The sequence below is a fragment of the Danio rerio genome, chromosome 12 (assembly GCF_052040795.2).
Source record: "Danio rerio strain M-AB ecotype USA chromosome 12, GRCz13ab, whole genome shotgun sequence".
In the NCBI taxonomy this organism is placed as follows: Eukaryota; Metazoa; Chordata; class Actinopteri; order Cypriniformes; family Danionidae; genus Danio; species Danio rerio.
The window spans coordinates 38,894,912-38,917,792 of record NC_141032.1 but is presented as its reverse complement, the minus strand read 5'-3'; the positions used below and the strand labels follow the sequence as shown (position 1 = coordinate 38,917,792).

General features: G+C 35.8%; 2 protein-coding genes across 6 annotated transcripts in view; both read right to left on the bottom strand.

Moving 5' to 3' along the window:
• unk (unk zinc finger) overlaps positions 1-7,587 on the bottom strand; it is a 449,165-nt gene extending 441,578 nt beyond the window's left edge. For 2 of the 4 annotated variants that reach the window (XR_015503317.1, XR_015503316.1), the window contains exons 1-3: positions 7,346-7,587; positions 3,048-3,257; positions 1,026-1,202 (exon numbers count right to left, since the gene is read on the bottom strand). Coding sequence is in view for 1 of the 4 variants with exons in the window: in NM_200236.3 (NP_956530.2) it covers positions 1,026-1,202; positions 3,048-3,257; positions 7,346-7,497 (539 nt within the window). In the remaining 3 variants the exon portion in view is untranslated. Of the gene's footprint in view, positions 1-61; positions 1,203-3,047; positions 3,258-7,345 lie in introns of all 4 variants that reach the window. The other 2 variants (XM_087274745.1, NM_200236.3) reach the window with 2 other exon arrangements.
• Positions 7,588-7,853: 266 nt separating this feature from the next.
• si:ch211-250n8.1 lies at positions 7,854-22,479 on the bottom strand. Of its 2 annotated transcripts, XM_087276809.1 has the most exons (16): positions 22,185-22,479; positions 19,499-19,603; positions 17,672-17,747; positions 16,018-16,174; positions 15,897-15,942; positions 15,756-15,814; positions 15,625-15,660; positions 15,477-15,529; positions 13,685-13,817; positions 11,542-11,762; positions 11,407-11,452; positions 11,212-11,277; positions 11,070-11,129; positions 10,913-11,001; positions 8,472-8,566; positions 7,854-8,392 (listed from the first exon to the last, which is right to left on the bottom strand). In XM_087276809.1, exons 1-16 carry the CDS (start codon positions 22,219-22,221, stop codon positions 8,358-8,360), a joined length of 1,314 nt encoding a protein of 437 aa, XP_087132935.1. In that variant the 5' UTR covers positions 22,222-22,479; the 3' UTR covers positions 7,854-8,357. The 2 variants fall into 2 exon arrangements, with proteins under 2 accessions (XP_087132935.1, XP_087132936.1); XM_087276810.1 differs by lacking the exon at positions 19,499-19,603 and having other exon boundaries at positions 8,041-8,392; positions 22,185-22,390.
• Between the last annotated feature and the right edge of the window lie 402 nt (positions 22,480-22,881).

The following is a 22,881-nucleotide window of genomic DNA, read 5'->3' as shown; positions in this document are numbered from 1 at the left end:
CATGAACTGGCATGTTACTAGCATAATTCTAGCATGAATTTGCATGTTACTAGCATGTTACTAGCATGACTCTAGCATGAATTAACATGTTACAAGCATGATTCAGCATGAATTAGCATGTTACTAGCATGACTCTAGCATGAATTAGCATGTTATTAGCATGATTCTAGCATGAATTAACTTGTTTCTAGCATGATTCCAGCATGAACTGGCATGTTACTAGCATGATTCTAGCATGAATTAACATGTTTCTAGCACTAAATCTAGCATGAATTAGCATGCTACTAGCATGATTCAAGGTTGAATTGGCATGTTACTAGCATAATTCTAGCATGAATTAGCATGTTACTAGCATGTTACTAGCATGACTCTAGCATGAATTAAAATGTTTCTAGCATGAATCTAGCATGAATTAGCATGCTACTAGCATGATTCTAGCATGAATTAGCATGTTACAAGCATGATTCTAGCATGAATTTACATGTTTCTAGCATGATTCAGCATAAATTAGCATGTTACTAGCATGACTCTAGCATGAATTAGCATGTTACTAGCATGATTCTAGCATGAATTAGCATGCTACTAGCATGATTCTAGATTGAATTAGCATGTTACTAGTACGATTCTAACATGAATTAGCATGTTACTAGCATGTTACTAGAATGATTCTAGCATGAATTTGCATGTTACTAGCATGATTCTAGCATAAATTAAAATGTTTCTAGCATGAATCTAGCATGAATTAGCATGTTACTAGCAAGGTTCTAGCATGACTTAGTATGTTACTAGCATGATTCTAGCATGAATTGGCATGATATTAACATGATTCTAGAATGAATTAACATGTTTCTAGCACTGAATCTAGCATGAATGAGCATGTTATTAGCATGATTCTAGCATGAATTAACATGTTTCTAGCATGATTCTAGCATAAATTAGCATGTTATTAGCATGATTTGGTGCAAAACGTTAATAAGAAGTTTTCATACTCAGATGAAATACTGCTCTGAAGACCAGCTACACACCTGATGTCATATACAGGGCTTCTGAGGTCATGTGACCCATGAGCAAAGGCACAGTGAGGGCCGTTTTTACTGCAGTGCCCCTTTCCATCAGTCTCGTGGATACAGGAGCCGGTCTTATAGTAGCGCAGGTGATACCGCCTCTCTGTGTCTCCAGCTGTTCTGTGTAGAAATGGACACCTGCCAATAGACACATATTTTGAAGAGGTTATAAACTGAGGAATCAAAATTAGCTTGCTCTTTTGACATATAAGAGGTTTCTGTACAATTAAAAACATCCTATAGGTTTCAAAACATTCATGTTGGCATTTTTGTCCACCATTGGCTGTTCAGCTCCACCCACTGATTCAGGAATTCAGTAGGTAGAGAGAGGCGAATGAATGCAGGTCTATGTAGAAACTAAATGATGAAATGAAGACAACATAACCCACAAAACTGCAGTATTTGTACAGCGTCCATCTGATCCCAACATTAAAAAAGTAGTAGATAAACTTAATTTTTTAAATAAAAAGTTTCCGAACCACATCAGTAAAGGGATGCAACGATTAACCGATTTCACTATTAACCGCAATTTAATTCGTCACGGTTAATTAATCGTAAAGGCTTCTCAACTTCGTGTTTTTGAACGGAACAAAACTGCAGCAACTAAACATAGTTATGCCAACTTTGCGCTAGTTTGTGCACCGAGACTAATAACCATGCACACTGGACTGATTATGACTGAGGCTGCCTAAGGCAAGCTCATTCAAGTTTGTTATTACGAATGGAGGGACACGCACGCAACACATTCACGCTTTTCTGGCGCACCTAGTTGAGATGACAGGAGGTTTTTGTGACCGCGGGAACTGCCTACGGCTGAAGTTTTAGGAAGAAGCTATGGAAAGTACACAGGTTTGCAAACTCACTTAAACACACTTACAAATAATGGCACAGATGAGAGCAATCATGTGGCGAGTGTTGATCTGCCAGCCAAGATTAATCAAGTGTTTTCGGTGAGAGGGCTGAAAGACTGAGTGTGAGCAGTGCATGGTTTTTTGGGGTCTATGTTAACAGATTAGAGCTTTCATACTGTACGCAAAAGCAGCGTGTCAGAACGAGGCGTAAGCATCACTAAAGCAGCAGTGCCGTGATAGTTTTGGCACTGGGTCTATTTTTGCCATGCTGCACATGCTCATTTAAGGTGACAATGCATTAATAATGACCAAGAACACATTGAATGAAAGTAAAAAGTAGCACTCCAAACGATTGCCTAAACTAGATTCCTACACCATAGGCTAGACTACGCTACAATAAAACTACCAATTTCATGCTGCAAACAAGTTAAACCAGTGTAATATATCACTATACCTCCCTCGTAATACTCATTTGTAATTTTATTACTAATGTCCTTGACCAGCAAATCAGAGTAGTCCGCTGACCAGCGGTTTTGGTTTGGTTTTCAGAGCAGCTGCAAACTCCAGTAATAAATAGCACTTATTAGTGCAACGTGCGGGGTTGGACAGTTCCACTTTTGTGCGGAGGGGCACTTTAATTTTGATTGGCAAACTTACAATAGCTAAAGTGTTCTGTTAATCATCAACATTAAATTACATTCATATTCCGCCTTACACCTGTTACATGTTTTCAATGCATTTTTGTTTCTTTGCTGCCATCTCCGTGTTCTCTGGCTTCTATTTTTAAAAATGTATTTATTATCTGTTTTTTTGTTCTGTCTCTGTTATTCTGTTGCATTGTAGAAACTCTGTCACGAAAGCAAATTCCTCGTATGTGTGAACATACCTGGCAATAAAGCTCTATCTGATTCTGATTCATAGTAGGATAAACAAGCACTGTGGAAGTAAATGATTACAATTATCTTTAAAATATCTTCTTTTAGGTTCAGCAGACAACAAAAACTCATAAAGGGTGAGAAAATAGTACATATAATTTTCTTTTTTTGGTGTGAACTATCCCTTTAAATCTGTAACCAGAAACTGACACATGTAGTGCAGTCTGAACGTGTCAAGTGTGTGTGCTGGTTCTTACTCATCCCCATCAGGACATGTTCCCGTGCCCTCGTCGTATTTAACGCAGTACACGTCAGGGCTGTAATTAAAGGTTCCATCTCGTCTGCGAATCGGCCTCCGTCGTCTCTGGTTCAGGAAGTGCCAGTGAAAGCAGGTGAAAGGCCTGTGCTGAGTACACTTGTGCTGAACAAAAAGAGGACACTGTTCTGTCCGAAACTCCTTCAGATACCTAAGATTAGAGATTAAGATTAGGAGTTCGTCACACACTATAATAGTTAAACTAACAAAACACACAAATAGCATGGACGTGGCTACTAAACATTTGAAGGATGAAAATAGAGCTGGACAATATATCATTTCAGTATTGATAATGCAATGTGTGCATTCACTGTAATCGCATCGCAGGATCTTTTGCAAAGTAGTTGTGAAGTCACAGCAAAGATTAACCATTAAGTTAGTAAAGCGTTTATCATTTGTGTGTGGTTTTAAGGCCTGTGCAACTCTATCAAGCCACTTTAAAGTATTCACACACAAGAAATTATGTTTGTAACTTTAGAAAAGATGTGTTTGGTTTATGTATAGACCATTTTGAGGGATGTAAGCAATAACAATGGTCCTGGTTTATTTCCTGTTTTAGATCTTTCATTTTCTAAGCTTCTGAGAATCCAGAACGTTCCATATGTTCATACTTCTTATAATGACAGCTGTGTTAACATTAGTTGTGACTGAATTGCCTCTTGACAGTCCTGAAAAAGTTTTAAGACATGCAGGAACTGTTCATGAACCAATGATATATCGTTATATTGAAATGGTCTATATATAGATAATGAAGACTGCACAGTGTTATTTTACATTTAACTATTTAATTTATGTATCTGAATATTGCTAGACTCCCACAAAACACTGCATTTCATTTGCTCTACTGTATTTATCAGAGCTTCTGTTTGGCTTATTTTATTGCTGAAGCACTGTCCTACAAAATCATCCCAATCAATCTAAAATTGTGATTTCTTTCCAGAAAGAGCTATTCATTTCATCTGGTGAAAATTATAGTTGATATTGCAATATATAATGTAGAAAAACTAAATATTGCAGCTTTCGCCAATATTGTGTAGCCCTAGTTGAAAACTGAAAATCTGCAAAGCCGGACAAATGTAAAAATAAACACTATTTCAAAGAGTGTAATATATGTCATTTTCATGATCTGACTTTCAGAAGAAAAATATATGCATTTAATATCATTATTAATATTATTATTTCCTTTATTTAGCCAGGAAATCACATTGACACAGTACTGTCTTGTCTTCTAGTGAGACCAGGTCAAGATGGCAGGAAACACAAAGTTTCACATAAAAATCACAAAATCAATATCACAAGATTACAAAATCACCATTCATAAAAAGATCAAATCATAAAAAAAACAATTACAAGTATCCTTTAAGATGTTGTACAAAAGATATTTAAAAGTACTCGGAAGTGTGTCAAGATTGAGCTGATTTTGCAGGTCGTTCCAAGGCACTGGGTGCATAAAAGGAAAAAGCACGTTTGCCAAGTTCTGAAAATACCCTTGGGACTGTTAAATACAGGAAAATACAGGACTGTTCCAAATACAGGAACCAGATCTAGTGTGTTGGCTATTTATGTGAAATGTTAATGGATATATTAGTAATTTTAGCATTTTGATATAGAACCCTGGTGCTGTAGAAATAAAAAGTCAAAATGTATGAGAATATAGTATACTATGTTCAAGCTTATGCTCAACACATTAATATTATAATAAAACTTGCAATGTCTGACATAATGATGCTCAAAAATCTTCAATTATCTGGCATGAATTATTAATCTTTAAAGTAGAGCTGTATGATATTGGAAAAAATTTAAGATTGCAATATTTCATTCATATGAAAACAGTTTGACTTTTATGGTTTTCTGGAGAGCCTAACAGTATTCAAGCACAGTAATTGAACAGTCACAATGCAAAAAATGCTTTTCTTACTTTGTTTTGTCTCGTTTCAAGTAAAAATATTTTAAAAAAATTCTTAAATCAAGCTAAAATATTGGTTTGTTTTCAACTTGAGAAGTAATTAGTCAAAATTAAGAGTTTTTCAGTAAAACAGGTAAAATGATCTGCCAGTGGGGTAAGTTTTTGCTTTGAAATGTAGACATTTGGACTAAAAACATGACAAAAGAAACACTTTTTTTTTTTTTTTGCATTAATTGTAAATATATTCCATATGAATACAGTAATAAATAAAATTCTGTGGCTCCTATTCAACAATCAGACTCAACATTGCATATCTTGTGATGCAGTGGTGTAAAACAACAAATTACAAATACTCAAACCACTGCAATCGAGTAGTATTTCTCAGAAATTGTAATTTACTAAGAAGTTTTAAAAATATGTACTTTTACTTTCACTTGAGAATAGTTTTAGTGCAGTATCGGTACTTTTACTCCACTACTTTCCTTCAACCTGCAGTCACTCCTTATTTTTTCTTGTCTATGGGATTACAAAAATCAGTCCTGTCATTCCTGTCCAATCAAATCAAACATAGAAGGTAAATTACATCAAAATGAATAACCCCAAGACATGGGTGATTTATAATTGCAGCAAACTGTTTAAAGCATTAAAACTGTCCAACAAGATGTCCTAAATCTTTACACGCAATGACCCAGAGACTGTTTAGATGCATGTTACTGATGAGAAGATGACTGAAGTTTACTGTATGGTGACCAAAATGGCGTCATGACCTCAGATTGAAGTTGTACCAGAACGTCATTGGGACGTTACATTTTGTTTAGAAATGAAAATTGGGTTGGCATCAGAACCCAACATCAGGCTGACGTCAATGTCCAACGTCCAACCTATAATTAACCAAATATCAACGTCTAATGATGTTACAGCTTGACGTTGTGTGGACGTTACCATTATGACGTCTATCGGATATTGGAGTTTGTTGTCATACCTGATGAATAAGTGTCAGTATTTGATGTCTATATGCCGTAAGTTTAAGATGTTGGCTCGACGTTGGATTTCAGTCAGTTTCTAACACAACCTTATATAAAAAAAATACCAACATCATTTGACGTCATTATTGGACATCAAAAAAATGTTGTCCTTAGAAGCTGGCTAAACATTGAATTTTGGTCACCTGATATCACAACCTAAATCTAACCTAATATTAACGTCCTTTGACAGTGTGTGCCTGCTGGGCAATAATTAGATTCACTACAGAATGTTACGTTTACACTCATCCACAAATTACATGTTAATGCATGAGCTTTTTACACCATAATACTTTCCCGAGTACTTTTGAAAGGTCTACTTTTTACTCATACTTTGAGTAATATTTACAACAGATACTTTTACTCTACTTGCACTACATTTTTAGGCAAGTACTGGTACTTTTACTTTTTCAGTACTCTTTCCACCACTGTTGTGATGTGACTATTGCGAGTGTGCACATTGCAATATTGATGCTGAAACCATATTTTGTGCAGCCCCACTTTAAAGGCCTTGTGAAAGTGATGGAAATATGCATAGTGGATTCTAAAGTACTATTTCTAATCATACAATAATGAGGAATGACAGCAAACTTATAAAGATGCTTTTCATGCATTATTTACATCATTACATAGATTTGCTTATTTGATAAGAAAAATCTAAATGTGTTTTACTCTTATGATACATCTAAATTTCTCTTTAAAAACCTTATATGCAGGTTTAAATAAAAAAATAAACACATTTGGAAGATTTTTAGGTAATGACTGGAAAGCCTTGAAATGGCATTATAAAGTACTTGAAATGTGTATAGTGGTTTTGAATATCAGTCTTTAAATATTTTATATAACCAGCTAAATCTGGCTTGCTTGCCATTTCAGAGTTAAACATTTTACTTATTTGTAAGCGTATTGAAAAAAAAAACCTGACCAAATGTAAAGTAATTCATCAAAAGCTGTGTGTGGACAGTTATGTGGCGCTCCCTCAGAGGTTTGTGATGAAAAATAATAGACTTGCACTTTAAAAACTATTTCACAAAGGATAACACATCACATTAATTAACCATTCATAGCTTGCCTTCATTACTCTGTTTACAAATCACCAGGAAGCTGAAGTCCATCCTTCAAAACATCACCTCACAGCAATAGATGCACAGACCATCACACCACTAGGCCTGCATTAAATTAATCTCTCAACCCAGATCACCAGAGCCACCAAACCCCATCAGAGGCGTGTAAAATGTGCTGATGCATGAAAGATGTGTGATTTGCATGAGCGATCAGGTGGGTGTAAGTTAAAGGTGTTTGGTTACGTACGTGTAGTGCTGGGGCTTCTCGGGCTGTGCGTGCAGCACGTTAGCGGGGGAAGTCGTGCCACCTGCCGAGGGAGACGAGCAAGAGGAGGACGATGAAGGTCCCAGGCTGGCCGCAGCACCCGAAGAACCGGGCAGAGACGGTGCTTTCGACATGATTTATCAAACTATGGCCATCAAACTATTTAATATTGGGAGAGCTGCGAAGTCCGCATTCTTTTTCGATGTGCGCATGCGCTAGATCTCTCGAGGAGGAAATTCCGGGCCATTGTGGTGACGTCGAGTTTGGGAGCGAATCGACTCTTTTGAACAGTTCAGTTCAGTTCAATATATGCACAAAGGACTGCTGAGCCGGTTTAAATGATTCTTTGAAAAGAATCAGATGATTCCATTAGTTCAATACATCGGACCTCTTTACGTCATAGGGGAGTGAAGTCAGACATAAGGAATAGATGTAATATCCAAATTAAGAGCGAGATATAATTCAAATTTAAAGTCGTAGATAAACTGCATCAATCATCGTAATTTATTTCTTTACGAAAAGTATTACATAATAATATAATATTAATATAATATAATGCATACTTGTTTGATTAGAAATGTATAAATAATTATGTTTTTAAAAATGTTAAGTATATCTTTAAAAATTCATTTGTACTTAAACAGCATAATAAAAAAGGCAAACGGTTAATTAACAGTTGATTTAAATTCGTGTTTTAGTTATTTTTTTTAATTTACAATAAAGTACTAAGCATAAAATCAAAAAGATCAAATTTACAAAAGAATAGACGATATTAAAGGCATCAGATTTTGTAACAAAACCACAATTCTGTATTTCAATATTGCACATATACAGAATATTACAGTAAGATATTACAAACTATCATACATACAGATACAAAACAATAAACTATAGATATATTTATATATTATATTGTTATATGTAACAATACATTAAATAGTAAACACACTGTGCACATTTGAAGATGTCCAGTTCACTCAAGGTTTTGAGATTTTCAGACAAACCATTCTGTATGCTTAAACCCAGCAGCTGTAGGCACAAAAATGTACAAATGTAAATCAAATTAAATTAATTCCACATAATCCTTTTATTGGATGAACTCACTCACCTATACGGTTTACAATCTCTTCACACTCACTACAGCTAGCGGCCTGTAGGACCACACAACAGAAGCCCGACGGTTTGTCTGCTTGTGGTGCATCTCTGAAACCAATCAAACATTTGAGTACTGAATAAAGTCCAAGTTTGAAAACACAAAAGCCTGGAAGGAAATGTCACTGATAAGCAAATGAAATGCAGATAACCCAGTCTCATAATAACCTGCCTGACATTTACTCAAACTCCAACACCAGATCAAATACAGAACGCCTGTAATAATCAGAGTTAAAATAGAAGCATCTGATATTTCATGACGGAAAGCTTCGTGTAAGCATGTATCTCATTTTAAAGGCTTGATTTGTATGAATTTCAATGTATTGTTTGATTTTTTTTACTGCCAACGTGTGAAAGACTAATAAAAAAAAAATGCTCTCTGGTGGATTGATTTAAACTTTAGTCTTACATCGGAAGATGTATAAAGTCGATAGTCTTATATTTCCACATATATTTATATTATAACAGTGTTGGGGGTAACGCATTACTAGTGGTGTAAGAGTACACAAAAATCATACTTAAGTAAAAGTACCATTACTTGCCTAAAAATGTAGTGCAAGTAGAGTAAAAGTATCTGTTGTAAATATTACTCAAAGTAGGAGCAAAACGTAGACCTTTAAAAAGTACTCAAGAGTAGTGAGTAGTGAGTATTACGCTGTAAAAAGCTGATGCATTTTTATGTAATTTGTACATGTGTGTGTAAACGTAACATTCTGTAGTGAATCTAATTATTGCGCAGCAGGCAAACAATGGCTGTTTCTCAATATGCGTTCTTCAGCGGTCTTGCGTCCTAGTGTTCTCGTGAAACGTCATCATCAGCTGCCTAAGTTCAGTTCCAATACTCAAGACCGCAAGTACGGAGGTCGCGTGAAACTTCCCGGATGTGATCTTGATATCGAGGACGCACTGATGCAGACTTGAGCACCGAACTCGCTCTGGAAGTCCCAGAAGTCATTGCGACTGGAGGTGGGAAGCGCATCATTTTATTTAGATTTATTATTAAAGTTTAGAGATATCACTTATTTACCTCAGGAGTTTCCCTAAATGAAACAGTGAAAGTAAACATTACCATGGACATCTTAATAAAGGAATAAACACATTAAGGGTGTTTGTTTGCTGAAATTCGTATTAAAATCTGTTTTATTTATATTGTGCAGAGTATATTTATAATGTTTTTATGCAAAGTATATATTTTGAAGAGGGGGGAAACAATAAATCGTTGTATGAAGGCTGTAATGTTTAAATAATTTAATATTTAAAAAGCGTGAAGGTCATGTGACCATCAAGAAGAACGCAGCATCCCATTTCTCAAAGGACGCGTTCTCTGCCCTCGCGGTCTCCTGAGTTCGTTCTTCCGAGGACACCTGGCAAGACCGGTCTCCACAAGAACACAAGTCTGTTCTCTGCGTTCTTGGAATTGAGAAACAGCCTCTGTCATTAGTATTGGGTTAGATTTAGGTTGTGATGTCAGGTGACCAAAATTCAATGTCTAACCAGCATCTAAGGACAAGGTTGTTTTGATGCACAATAAAATGATGTTGATTTTAGGTTATTAGAAAGTGACCAAAATCCAACGTCGAGCCAACATCTTAAACCAACATCACATTGAAGTCAGATACTGACATTTATTCATGAGGTATGGCAACCAAAATCCAACGTCTTATAAACATTGTAGCGGTAACTTCCACACAACGCCAAGCTCTAACATCATCAGACATTGATTTGTGGTTGGTTTTAGGTTGGATGTTGGACATTGACATCGGCCAGACGTTGAGTTCTGACATAAACCCGATTTTCATTTCCAAAAAAAAAAGCAACATCCCCACGACATTAGGGTACAACGTCTTGTGCCTGCTTGGTGTTTAAGGCCATTTCGGTCATCATACAATAAACGTCATACAGTAAACGTCATCTTCTCATTGGTGACATGCATCTAAACAGTCTCTGAGTCAATGCGTGTAAAGATTTTGGACATCTTCTTGGACAGGTTAAAGGAAAGCAGTGGAGTAAAAGTACCGATACAGCACTAAAAATGTACTCAAGGGAAAGTAAAAGTACACGTTTATAAAACTCAGTAAATTACAATTCCTAAGAAAAACAACTAAATTACAGTAGTTTGAGTAATTATAATTAGTTACTTCACACCACTGCAAATAGATATCTATACAAAATACTTCCAGCATGAAATAAACAAATATAAAAAGCATTTTGTGATGTTCAATCCAAATAAATTCAGAATTCAAAGAAAAAAAGTCAGAATTGCAAAATGTAATCTCTAAAATATAAAGTGTAAACTGTGAGTTAAAAGGTCACAGTTAACTTTTTACATTAATTTTAATCCTGTTGCAGAAACATGCTTCTGTACACCTGCTACTTAATGCTTCTTAAAATACTTACAATACACAAAAAGCAAAAATGGTTAAATCCGGTTGGCTTCCGAATCTCCCAACGCATGATATCTCAGGGAAGTGGTGTTGAAACAGCTCCTGGTAAAGAGAACAAAAAGTTTCTTAAAGCAATCTCTGTTCACACATTACTTCAGAGTAATACAAACCTGCTTAGTAGACTTATCTATGCAGGTAAGATGAGTCTCCTTTACATCCAGCAGAACTTCCTTTACAACAAAATCAGAAGCATGAAAAATTAAACATCTTCATCTCTCTACATAAAACTCACTTGCTCAATTGCAGATATACCTTTCTTGTCTGTTTACTCTCCAGGACCACAGGAATGGCATGCTGCAGAACCTCCTTACCTCCATACTTAAAATGAAACAAAAAGTAACATGCATAGTCAATACGTAGACTTAAAAATACACATGCATGGATTACAGATAAGCAAGAGCACCATAAAGAAAGAGAGAGGGAGAGATGTTTACACAGCTACTGTACCATTCCTATGTTTGCTTTTCCTAAGAGGTCCACGGCATACAGGATCCTGTTAATGAAAGCCGATCAAACAGTGACAGGCCGGGCTGTTTATGGCATTTGAGACTAATCCATTGTAAACATCTTTATTGAGAGTACCTGCCGTCTTTTACACACTGCGTCTGGCTTTTCTTCTGAGCTGCTGTGGTTTTGTCCTGCTGAGAGGCTGGTTTGGGGCCAAACTGAAGCGAGGGTTTTTCTTGTTTGAGCTGCCGTAAGTGTTTGACCAGCGGCTGATAGATGGAGCCATCTTCTCCTCTCCAGCGTATGAAGTGAATGGAGAGCGGCTGACCCTTGAGTTTAGACAGAACCACACCTGCCTTTGGAGGGGAGAAGTGTGTGGCCTGTTAGATTTTTGGTTATGTATTTTTCTATACATATTTCACATTTCGTTTTTGTCAGAAGATTCTTTTATCTTGTCTTTCATATTGTGATGTACATCTGAGAGAAACAAATTACTGAAAAAAGGAACAATAAAATGAGGGGACTGAGTTCTGCAAAGTCATGGTGCAGTGTAAAAATAAGGAATATTGTGTATGACTCCCATGAGCTTGGAGGACTGCATCCATACATCTCTGCAATGACTCCAATAACTTAATAATAAAGTCATCTGGAATGGCAAAGAAAGCGTTCTTGCAGGACTCCCAGAGTTCATCAAGATTATTTGAATTCATCTTCAATGCCTCCTTCATTTTACTCCAGACATGCTCGATAAATTTCATATCTGGTGAATGGGCTGGCCAATCCTGAAGCACTTTGTCCTTCTTTCAGGAACTGTGATGTGGAGGCTGTAGTATGAGAAGGAGCGCTATCCTGCTGAAGAATTTGCTCTCTGCTGTGGTTTGTGATGTAATGGGCAGCACAAATGTCTTGATAGCTCAGGCTGTTGATGTTGCCATCCACTCTGCAGATCTCTCCCAAGCCCCCATAGTGAATGTAACACCCAACCATGATTTTTCCTTCACCAAACTTGACAGATTTCTCTGAGGATCTTGAGTCCATGCGAGTTCCAATAGGTCTTCTGCAGTATTTGTGATGATTAGGATGCAGTTCAACATGATTTATCAGTAAAATCTACCTTCTGCCACTTTTCCAAATGATCAACTAGAAGTCAAGCGATTATTTGTTGCTCTTACAACTGGGATCGAAGACAAGACTTCTGCCAGGTAGTGTATAACCATGCTTAATATCAGATGGCTAGAAAGTGATAAATTTTTCTAGAATATTGATGCCTGTGAGGCAGTAAGTCCAGAGACTGTTTTGTACACCATGACTTATTTTTTAAAAATCATTTTAATGTGTTATATGACTATAAAAATGGTCATAAACGAATATTTTCTCAATTCAACTGAGCATTGGCTTGGACCCGGAAGCAGTACTCCATATGTCATGACTTAACAAGTGGATTGGACAACAACTTGTTGAGTCGTTGCAAAATCTGTGTTTAAATTTTGCCCTCATGTCTGCTTCACAAACTATGTTTATTGCTATAGAATGGCAGCATTTTGCTATAAAAAATCATTAAGTGGTGTTAAATGTGACCACTGTAAGAAATAAGTGAGACTTATGCAGAGTAGAGTGTTTACAATACATAGCATGGAAAACCTTTCATGCAATATACACAACAGCATTTTCATTTGTCCTTTTCGCCAACTTTTAATGCAACAAAGCATGCGATTGAGAGCGTGCGCAGCGCACCCATGCGCAAAAGTCCAGGAATAAAAGTGTTATTTTTAAAAACCGCATTGGGCATATTAAAAACTGCTATTTAAAACTGGTTAACCAATGAGAATGGCACTTTTGTTCATAAACTTAAAATTCTGACCACTGCCAACTACTGGCCTGGCATGCATGTGTTTTTAGTCATTTTGAGTGATGTGTAAACCTGGATCATTTTTTGACAATGCTGTTTTCAAAAACACAAAATAAATATATATAATTGTTGTGTAAATGTATTAAAATATGTAGTAAAATTCTGCCATAAATCAGCAGAGAGAACTTTGTCATTGGAAGATATATTTCATAAAATAAATTTCAAACAAATGAAATACATGACTGGTTAACTCATAATTAAGACCAGGCTCTGTGTTTACTTTATGGATTATAGCCCAAATATTGTATGAATCATATTAATGACTTTGATGGTACTGTAATGGTTTTATTTTTTTTATCTAAAAAGATATGCAGCTTATAATATCATTCACATGTAATGTATGTATTTGATTGTAAGATTTCTTCTTACCTGCCCATTGCTAGCATTCCTCAATGAAATCCCATTTATTTCATCAATGATGTCACCAGGCTCCGCGAACATATCCACTTGAGCTTGACTACCCTGAAGCAGATCCAACACAAACACACGTCCATCTAGGTACCTTTAGAAAGCACACAAATATGGGATATGAATGCTCATACTAACTAGAGGTATTTGATTTTCATTGTAGAACATCAACTTTATAGTAGCCTGTGCTTTTTAGCACAAAAGTATGTCCCAAATTGCATACTTATGCACTGTCCTACACCATTTTGTAGTATAAATAGGGTAAGTTGTGCATTCACAATGAAAATCCTAAGAAGTGTACTTTAAATACCGACATGCAGAAGTGTGTGATATTAAACACTTACACTAAACTGTTGCAGATTTGCTCATGTAACAGAATAGGAATAGTTGCTAGGGTTTGATTATTTATTTTGGATTTTAAAAGCAACATTCTAATGATCAATTAAATTCAAGATTATTTGTAAAACGCTTTTCACAATAATAATTGTTTTAAAGCAGCTTCACAAAGGTGCACAATATTGCATTACAATCAAATTCAGAAAATTCAGAAAGGTTATTAGTTACCATAGCTTAATTAGTTATTAATAACTTTAATTACCTAGTAACTAATAGCTTTTAACAGTAAAAGTTATATATAAACACAGTAAACCTGCTGTTATATGGTATCTACTGTAGGTGATGTTCATGTGTACATGTTCAATCACAGTAAGTGGTTGTACTTTTTTATTTTTTTTCTCAGGGGTTTCACCTTTATTTTTGATAGGACAGTAGAGAGAATTGAGAGGAGAGCACAGGGAGGAGAGAGAGGGGAAGGATCGGCATAGGACCATAAGGCGGAATCGAACCCGGGTCGCTGCGAGCACCGGAGTGCATGTGTCGACGCACTAACCACTTCTGCTACGAAAAAATAACGTAAGTGTTGCATTTGGGACAACAGAAAACTCATACACTCTACAGTTAAGTGTATAAGTTCATAGTGTATGTGTCATATGGGAAGCAACTAAATTTTTCAACCCAGGCTCATTCTGAAAATGTACCCCTATATACATTTCTGGAGCGTACCAAATACTTCCCAGGAGCTACATTTTTTTCTGCAGTTTTCACGAATCCACCAGAGGCTACTGTGTACGCTTTTTCAGATCTTAAATTTCTCTCACGAGTGCCATTCGCGTCTGCTGTTCTCACGTAAGTCCAAAAGAGGCCGCTGTCGACTGACTAACTGACTGACTGACTAATTGAACCAACCCTCCTCCAATAGTGCTTTTAAAAGCACAGCTTGACCTGCACATCCACTTCCCTAAACCCAACCGACAGTTTTAAAAGGCAATCTAGAAAAAGAAAAGCCCTCGTCTGATTTTTTACCATGTTTTCAGATTTTACCCATTATCTCCCTGCCATTTACTTGTTTGTTTTATTTTGTGGCTCCTGTTTTGGTCTTACAATCTTTCTGAAACCGAAGTGGTCAGCTGATAAGCGCGAAAAAGATGGGCATAATACCGCCCTCTAGCGTACGTTTTAAAGACAAAATGCAGCAGTATGTACTTCTGGATACAAAATTTGCGATCTCCAGAAATGTATCTAGGGCTACATTTTCAGAACTAACCTACAGTAGTTAAAGTATGTATGTTAAAATAATGCACAGAGAGCAAAAAGTGAATCAAAACAATGAGCAAAAATCAACTATACAAAACTAGCCAAAATGTCATGGATAAATGCAGCATTCAGAATCAGAAATACGAGCCAACATGCTAACCTGAGCGCTATTCCCAGCTCCCGACAGGGAACAACTTCATAGATCTGACACACCTAAAACACAAGCAAGGTTTGCAACATGCAGTTCAGCACTACCTCGTCATGCACACACAGGTAAATGAATTAATGTCCAGATATTGAGATTGTACCGGAAGCAGCCAGCTTTCATCAAGGAAGCTGCAGTTCTGAGATTAAAATATCATAGAGGAATTGTTTGAAAAGTTAACACAGAACAATAAAGCATATCGTAAATGCAGAGGCTTAGCAGTTCATACTGTACCTCAACATTGATCTTGAAGTCCATTTCCGACAACACCATAGACAGCGACAGAAATGGTTCTGTTTGGAGACATTGGAGGTCTTAATAATTATGGCATAACATTTCTCAACAAGAAAACTTAGATCGTTTAATAGAGCTCACCTAAAAGCTCCTCATTTCTCAGAATAGAAATGTTAGGGCAGTACCACTGTGGGGAAAAGAAATCATGGGGTTTATTTGTCAAAGAAAGGATTAAATCATCAATCAGTATGTGTCCACTAACCTCGATTACTCTGTTTGTGTGGAGAAGATGTTTCACTACACTTCCCAGTGTTCTCCTCCTCAGCATGAGCCGTATGAAGAAGCGTCCTCGGCCTTGAGATGTAATGAGTTTGCTGCAGGCTGTGCTCTGTTGCACGGCCAGAGAGATCGAACTCAACCTTCATGAACAGACAGAACATAAACTGCATTTGGATGCACTGTTGTTCACCACATACTGCTATTTTGGTCCCGTTACAGAATAAACAGCTGATCGTCACATGTGAAACGCACATAAAACATGGTCTTGCACGCAAAAGTCACTTTTCTGCTTGTTTAAAGAGCCCCTATTATGGGTTTTTAAAAATGACCTTCCATACAGTGTGTAACACAGCTCTAAGCGAATGAAAACAGCCAGCTGAGGTTTAAATCTAAAAGTGCACCTTGTTTAAAACTATTTATTCTTTAGCGAAATATTTGACTCAGAGTCGAATAAATGAGTTGGGTTTAGATCTTTTGTTTGATCGCATCGACGTCCATATGGTACATCTCCAAATATGTACTTACAGTTCTGTTAAAATGTGCACGTGCTTTCCCTCCATCGGCATAGGACCTCAAGGCAGTAATCGAATTCAGGTCACCATAAACACCAGAATACCATGTGTCGTAGCACTAACCACTTGAAACACAATTCTTAAGGTTTTTTTTTTTTTTTTTTGGACAATTTCATTGTTTTATGTTCAACCCACTTAACTTTGTAAGTTAACTTGATAGATTTGTGTTGGGACAACATGAAGGAATTATGTGAACCCTGAATTTTTTACAGTGTGTTGCATATTGGATAAAAGCCAATGACCAAATGAATCACACTTTTTCTTCAAAATTTGTACCCTTGTGCATCGTAAAACATTTTAATATGGTATTTTTTGGTATTATGTGGTATATTCACAATCGATTCTACCTTTTTGAAATAGCTTTTTAACCTAAAATATGCTTTTTAATAAACCACTTCACTTTTGCAACATTCTACAGCCATGATACAGTCGCAAAGTTCCTTGATTATTACATGGGAATTAGAGTATAGCTCCTCGCCATATTAGCTCAAAAAATAGCAATGATGTAACTATAGAAGAGTCAAGGTTTAAATAGGGACTCTTTGGTCTTTGGTCAATTTTCTCTTTGATCAATTTTGAGCGAGATGCTAATGGTTTAATCCAGGAATGGGCAAACTTGATCCTCGAGGGCCGGTGTCCCTGCAGAGTTTTGTTCCAACACTAGTCAAACACCTGAACAAACTAATCAGTGTCTTCAAGATCACTTGGACTCTATAAAGAGGTCTGTTTGAATAGGGTTGGAGCTAAACTATGCAGGACACTGGCCCTTCAGGATCAAGTTTGCCCACACCTGATCAAATCAGATTCAATGATTTATGCTAAGCTGAGCCAAAAGTGTTCCCGCCAGACTCGGAGATCTGCTGAATGCATTTAAATATTATAAAAAAATCTACTCATAAACTATTGGGGAGTTGTAAAATAAACTTATTTTCAAAAAAAAAAAAAAAAGTGGTGTGTTACTTTAACAATAATAATAGGCTTTCAGCACTTCACACTTGAAACCTTATTTAAGAGGTGAAATAATTAACACTTAAAATGAGAAGCAATGAGTGCATAATGACTCACCTGCCACATGTGTCGTGTTGTAGAAGCTGTTCAAAACAATGCCAGTAATCTCTGTGTGCCAAGCTGAGAACAGGTTCTAAAAAAGTAAAGATATGCAGCATTGTTCATTATATAATAAATACAACGTTAACAGCCCATTTTTACAAAAACAGAATTTTCTGGAAAATTACCTGGAAAGGAGAGTGAAGAGATCATGAGTAACAGAACCTTTTTAAAAATGACACAAAAATTCGTTTTGGCAATTTTCAGGAATTCGAGGTTACATAACAAGTACATTACTGGAGTTCTGCTGTGTGTGTATTGTGGAAAAAGGAGTATGTATATATATATATATATATATATATATATATATATATATATATATATATATATATATATATATATATATATATATATATATATATATATATATATATATATACATACATACATTTTTATGTCTCTTTTTCTTTTCATTAAACAATTGTATTTGTATTGCTTAATGGTGATAAATAAACTGAACTTTTGTTAGGTGTGATATGCTTTGCATATTAATGAAGCATTTTCACAGAGGTAGATGATGCTGATAGAAATGCAAAAGCCTCTTGAACTCTGCAGCTAAACTTCCTTGGGTTAACTAAACACACAATATGTGCAGTTGAGAAAGTCTTATGGTTTTGATGATGTGCAGAGAATTCATAGAAAAGGAGGACTTATGTATGGGTGCGGCCAATGGAGTACTAGAGAATGGCTGACAAGTGACAAATTTCACTAAACTCCACCTGTTCAAATCAGCTGCCTATAAAAGTGCAAGTCAGAAAATGAAAGTTGTTGCACAACTACTGAATGTAACTTTTACATTGCATTGAGGATAACAGAATTCTGTGAATCGAGTTATTCATTTGTATTTAAAAAATACTAAGATTTTTGACATTGAAGAAAACCCTCTCCTGACCTTTTTTATTGCACACGCATGGAATTGAATAATTATTCCAACATGTGAATAGTGATTTTTTTTGTTTAGTAGAAAAGCCATTCTGTAATTTTACTACTAATACTAGTATTATACATAGTCTGAAAGGGGCTATTTGCATGCATTAAATATTTTTCTCCCATTCAAATGTTCGGGATCCTATTTATTATCTTTTCTTGCAATAAAAAAATTTATTTGTAGTAGTTTGCTTGCACTTGCTCTTCATTCATTAATTTTCCTTCGGCTTAGTCCCTTTTTTCATCAGGGGTTGCCACAGCGGAATGAACCGCCAACTTATCCAGCATATGTTTTACGTGTCTCATTCACACACATACTACAGCCAATTTAGTTCATCCAATTCACCTAAAGCGCATGTCTTTGGACTGTGGGGGAAACCGGAGCACCCGGAGGAAACCCACTCAAAGACGGGGAGAACATGCAAACTCCACGCAGAATTGCCAACTGACCCAGCTGGGACTCAATCCAGCAACTTTCTTGCTGTGAGACAACAGAGCTAACCACTGAGCTACCATGCCACTCCTTCACTATCTTATCCAAGTAATACATTTTGTATAAAAAATACATACACATAATAAAGACTAATCTGAAGCACTCAATTCTAAACACTTACGTTTTGAGGTTCTAAAATAAAAAAAGTAAATAAATTAATATCCAAACAACAAGTGTGTGTTGTCGATAAGCATATCCTTATTATCAGTAAACTGCAATAAATGTCATCCTGTAATGCAGATGGATTTTCTCCCTGTAAGTACCAGGTGTAATAATAGCTCTTGTTTGAGTGTGTGTCCTGTGTTTGCTGACAGGTGATGACATGCAGGTGTACAGGAGAGCATGTGTTGGTGTGTGGAGCTCACGCTGGAGTCCCTTTCGCAGTATCAGTTCCAGGAGCTCACAGCAGGACGGCAGGTGTGGGTTAGAGTCAGTCACGGTCCCCTCCGATTTCAAATTCAGAATACACACTGAGAATAAACACAGTGGATGATGGCTAATGGTTAATTTTCTGTTTTTATCCACAGGTTATTATGTAATGCAGGTGGAATAAGCCTTGCATGAGTAACCCAGAACAAACAGCATACGTGGTTGCTCTGGAGCCTGCCACAGATGTGTGTGTGTTTGTGTGTGTGTGTGTGTTTATCCAACAATATCATGGGCTACTTTTTTATTTTATTTTTGGTATATGGACACATGCGTCAGACTAATGTCGTTAGGTGTTGCGTCATGTTCCACTGGTCTCCAGCCTCACATTTTTTTTAATACAACACACTTACATCACATATAAGAAGGTGCAGACAGATTTCACAAAATTCTGCTGTCATAAAAGTAGCAATGCTCAGCTTACTGTACACAGAAAACAATTTCTAGCAACCTTTTGTACCTTTTATCTTAGTTAATATGGCAAGTCATGTATATATATATATATATATAGCGCATTTATTGTGTATGGCAGGGCTATTCAATTAGTTTGTCATGGGTAGGGCCAGACGGAATCTGTGGACGAGAATTTTGGTAAAAGTCTGCGGATTTCTGCGGAATTATTTTGGGATTAATATAACTAAAACCTTAATATTTCATATATGAAATAAAATAATATATTTTTAACTTTTATTTAATGTTTAAAATGCAAATCCAATTAGATTCACTTTATTTGGTAAACAAAGCAAGTTTGTCATGTAATATATCTAGTAAAAGACAGAAAATATTACTGTACAAACTGCATTGTACATAAATCAGATGAACATTTTCACATTAGTCAATAATATTACTGAAATTAATTAAAAAAACTGAATAAATATAGATTTACACACATTTACTCAAGTACATAAACAGAATTAATGATGGGCTAAAAATCTGCAGGATTCTGTGCGTGCAGATTCCGGGTGGGCCTAGTCATGGAGGCCAGTTCATGAAAAGCATCCCAAATGATGGGCCAGAGAGATATGACTTGCGATATAAGTAATGACACAACAGCATATAAAAGCCCATGCAGTATGTTGTATTTTTGCTTCTTAAGACACCCACGGTGACTTTTTCTACATTAAAACGTTAATATGTTGTATTTTGACCCTACATAACATCACTGCATTGTACAATGTGGCTTTTCTTACAAACATATTAAAATGTTGAATTTCCAAGCACAACAAAAGCAGTGCATTGCTTAAGTAGGCTTCTTCTACATTTAGACACATTCATATGTCATGTTTTGAACTGCATAACATTTAGGCACCCAACGATTATAGATTTTGGTTGTACAATTATGGTCTGAAGAATAATCATGGTTTCACGGTTATCACCATTATTATACATTTATTATATTTAAAACACTACTAGTTTAGAAAATTACAAGAAAACTGCTTATATTTTAAAGCCTTGTTTATTGCAGCTCAGTAACCAAATACAGCAAAAAAAATATTATTAAAAAAACAAACAATAGTCCATTTATCTCTTTGGACTTAAAAATGAATGAAAAAAATATATATATTTAAACAAGATTTTGCAATGAATAAACACATAAAAATAAGAAAAAAATAAAAAGAATTCCCATAGCTTCCTGCAGTTGATCATAGTTATTGCAGAATTGAGCTCTAAATTATGTCATTGACACAAGATGACAATGACCATACCTGTAACATTTAGCTTTAGTTTTCTATAATAGATCAGTTGTCCATCTTTTTTTACAGTCTACACAAGTAAATTGTTAAAAAGAAAAACCTGGGATGAATCTAAAATGGAAAACTTGAGTCAAATGTACCTTAAAATGTAAAGGCTAAATCAATAGTGTCAGCAGCATAAATAAAATCGGCTAAATTTTCCCCAAACTTTGATACTTTTAGATACTGTGGCTCCAGCTTACGATAATGAGTGGATTTTGGCTTCAGCTTTTCCATCTTCTACCTTTTAATATGAATTTGCTCATCTGCAATGTTTATCTCTGCTGTCAGATGTAAATAGTCAGTTTAGTATAATAAATAATAGAACAGGTCTGAGTGGGCGGTTCATTCCGCTGTGGCGACCCCGGATTAATAAGCCGTTAAGAAAATAAATGAATAAAACAGGTTCTAGACATGTTATTCGTAAAATAGAGTCATATTAGCAGATGTTTTCCAGGCTCTCTAACAAAGTACGTCTGGCAGACGTACTGTACTGTCTGGGAAATATCTGTTGCTTCACTCCACAGTCCATACACAAACACCTATAAGAATATTTTGATATTTATTTAGATATTTAGATATTAACGAAAAAAATCCTTATTTGCTCATCCAGATGTACTAAAAATATGGAAAATACTGTTTTAACCTAATTAAATATCGCCGTCAATTGTGGACACTACAGTGAGTGCACACCGTATGACTAATTCAAAACCGCTTGGATGAGTAGTACGCAAAACAAGCATGCTAGCTTCTGTCTACCTGGCAGAGCTGCTAAAGCAGGAGCGGAGAGCTTGCTATCGTCAGCTGCGTAACCAGAACTGATCAAAACCCATAAAACAACACATCAGATCAGCCAGATGCAACATTTGATGTTATGAGATATGAAACCTACCTTTAAGTGTTTCGATAAGCGGGTCTTTTGATGGCATTATTGTCAACGCAGATATTGCGCGACATCCATTCGGTTGAAAGCAAATGCTAATAATAATAAACCGTCATCATCATCAATGGTTTGTCGTCTCCGGGTTGGTTAGTAGAATACGTTATGATAGAGCACGTTTAGTGGTGACACCTGTCATAAATATACACGGCGTATCTACCGTCCTATGAACCTAGTATAAGCTACTGTAATGACGATGAATGGGATGAGGGCGCCCGTATTTTTAATATATATTGTTTATTATTGTGAAATATGTACAAGCTTTGAACACATATCTCACAACAATAAAAATATAAAATGAGTGAAAAACAACTATAAACAGTAAAAAAAAAAAAACAGTTGCCAGGATAAACAAAAATAGATAGAAAGATAGAAAGAAAGAAAGAAAGATAGATAGATAGATAGATAGATAGATAGATAGATAGATAGATAGATAGATAGATAGATAGATAGATAGATAGATAGATAGATAGATAGATAGATAGATAAATAGATAGATAGATAGATAGATAGATAGATAGATAGATAGATAGATAGATAGATAGATAGATAGATAGATAACATTTGATTAACCAAATTATGCTTCCTTTGTTTTTATTATTATTTATACCGTGTACCATTTGTTTAATCTCTTTTATAAAATGTTTGG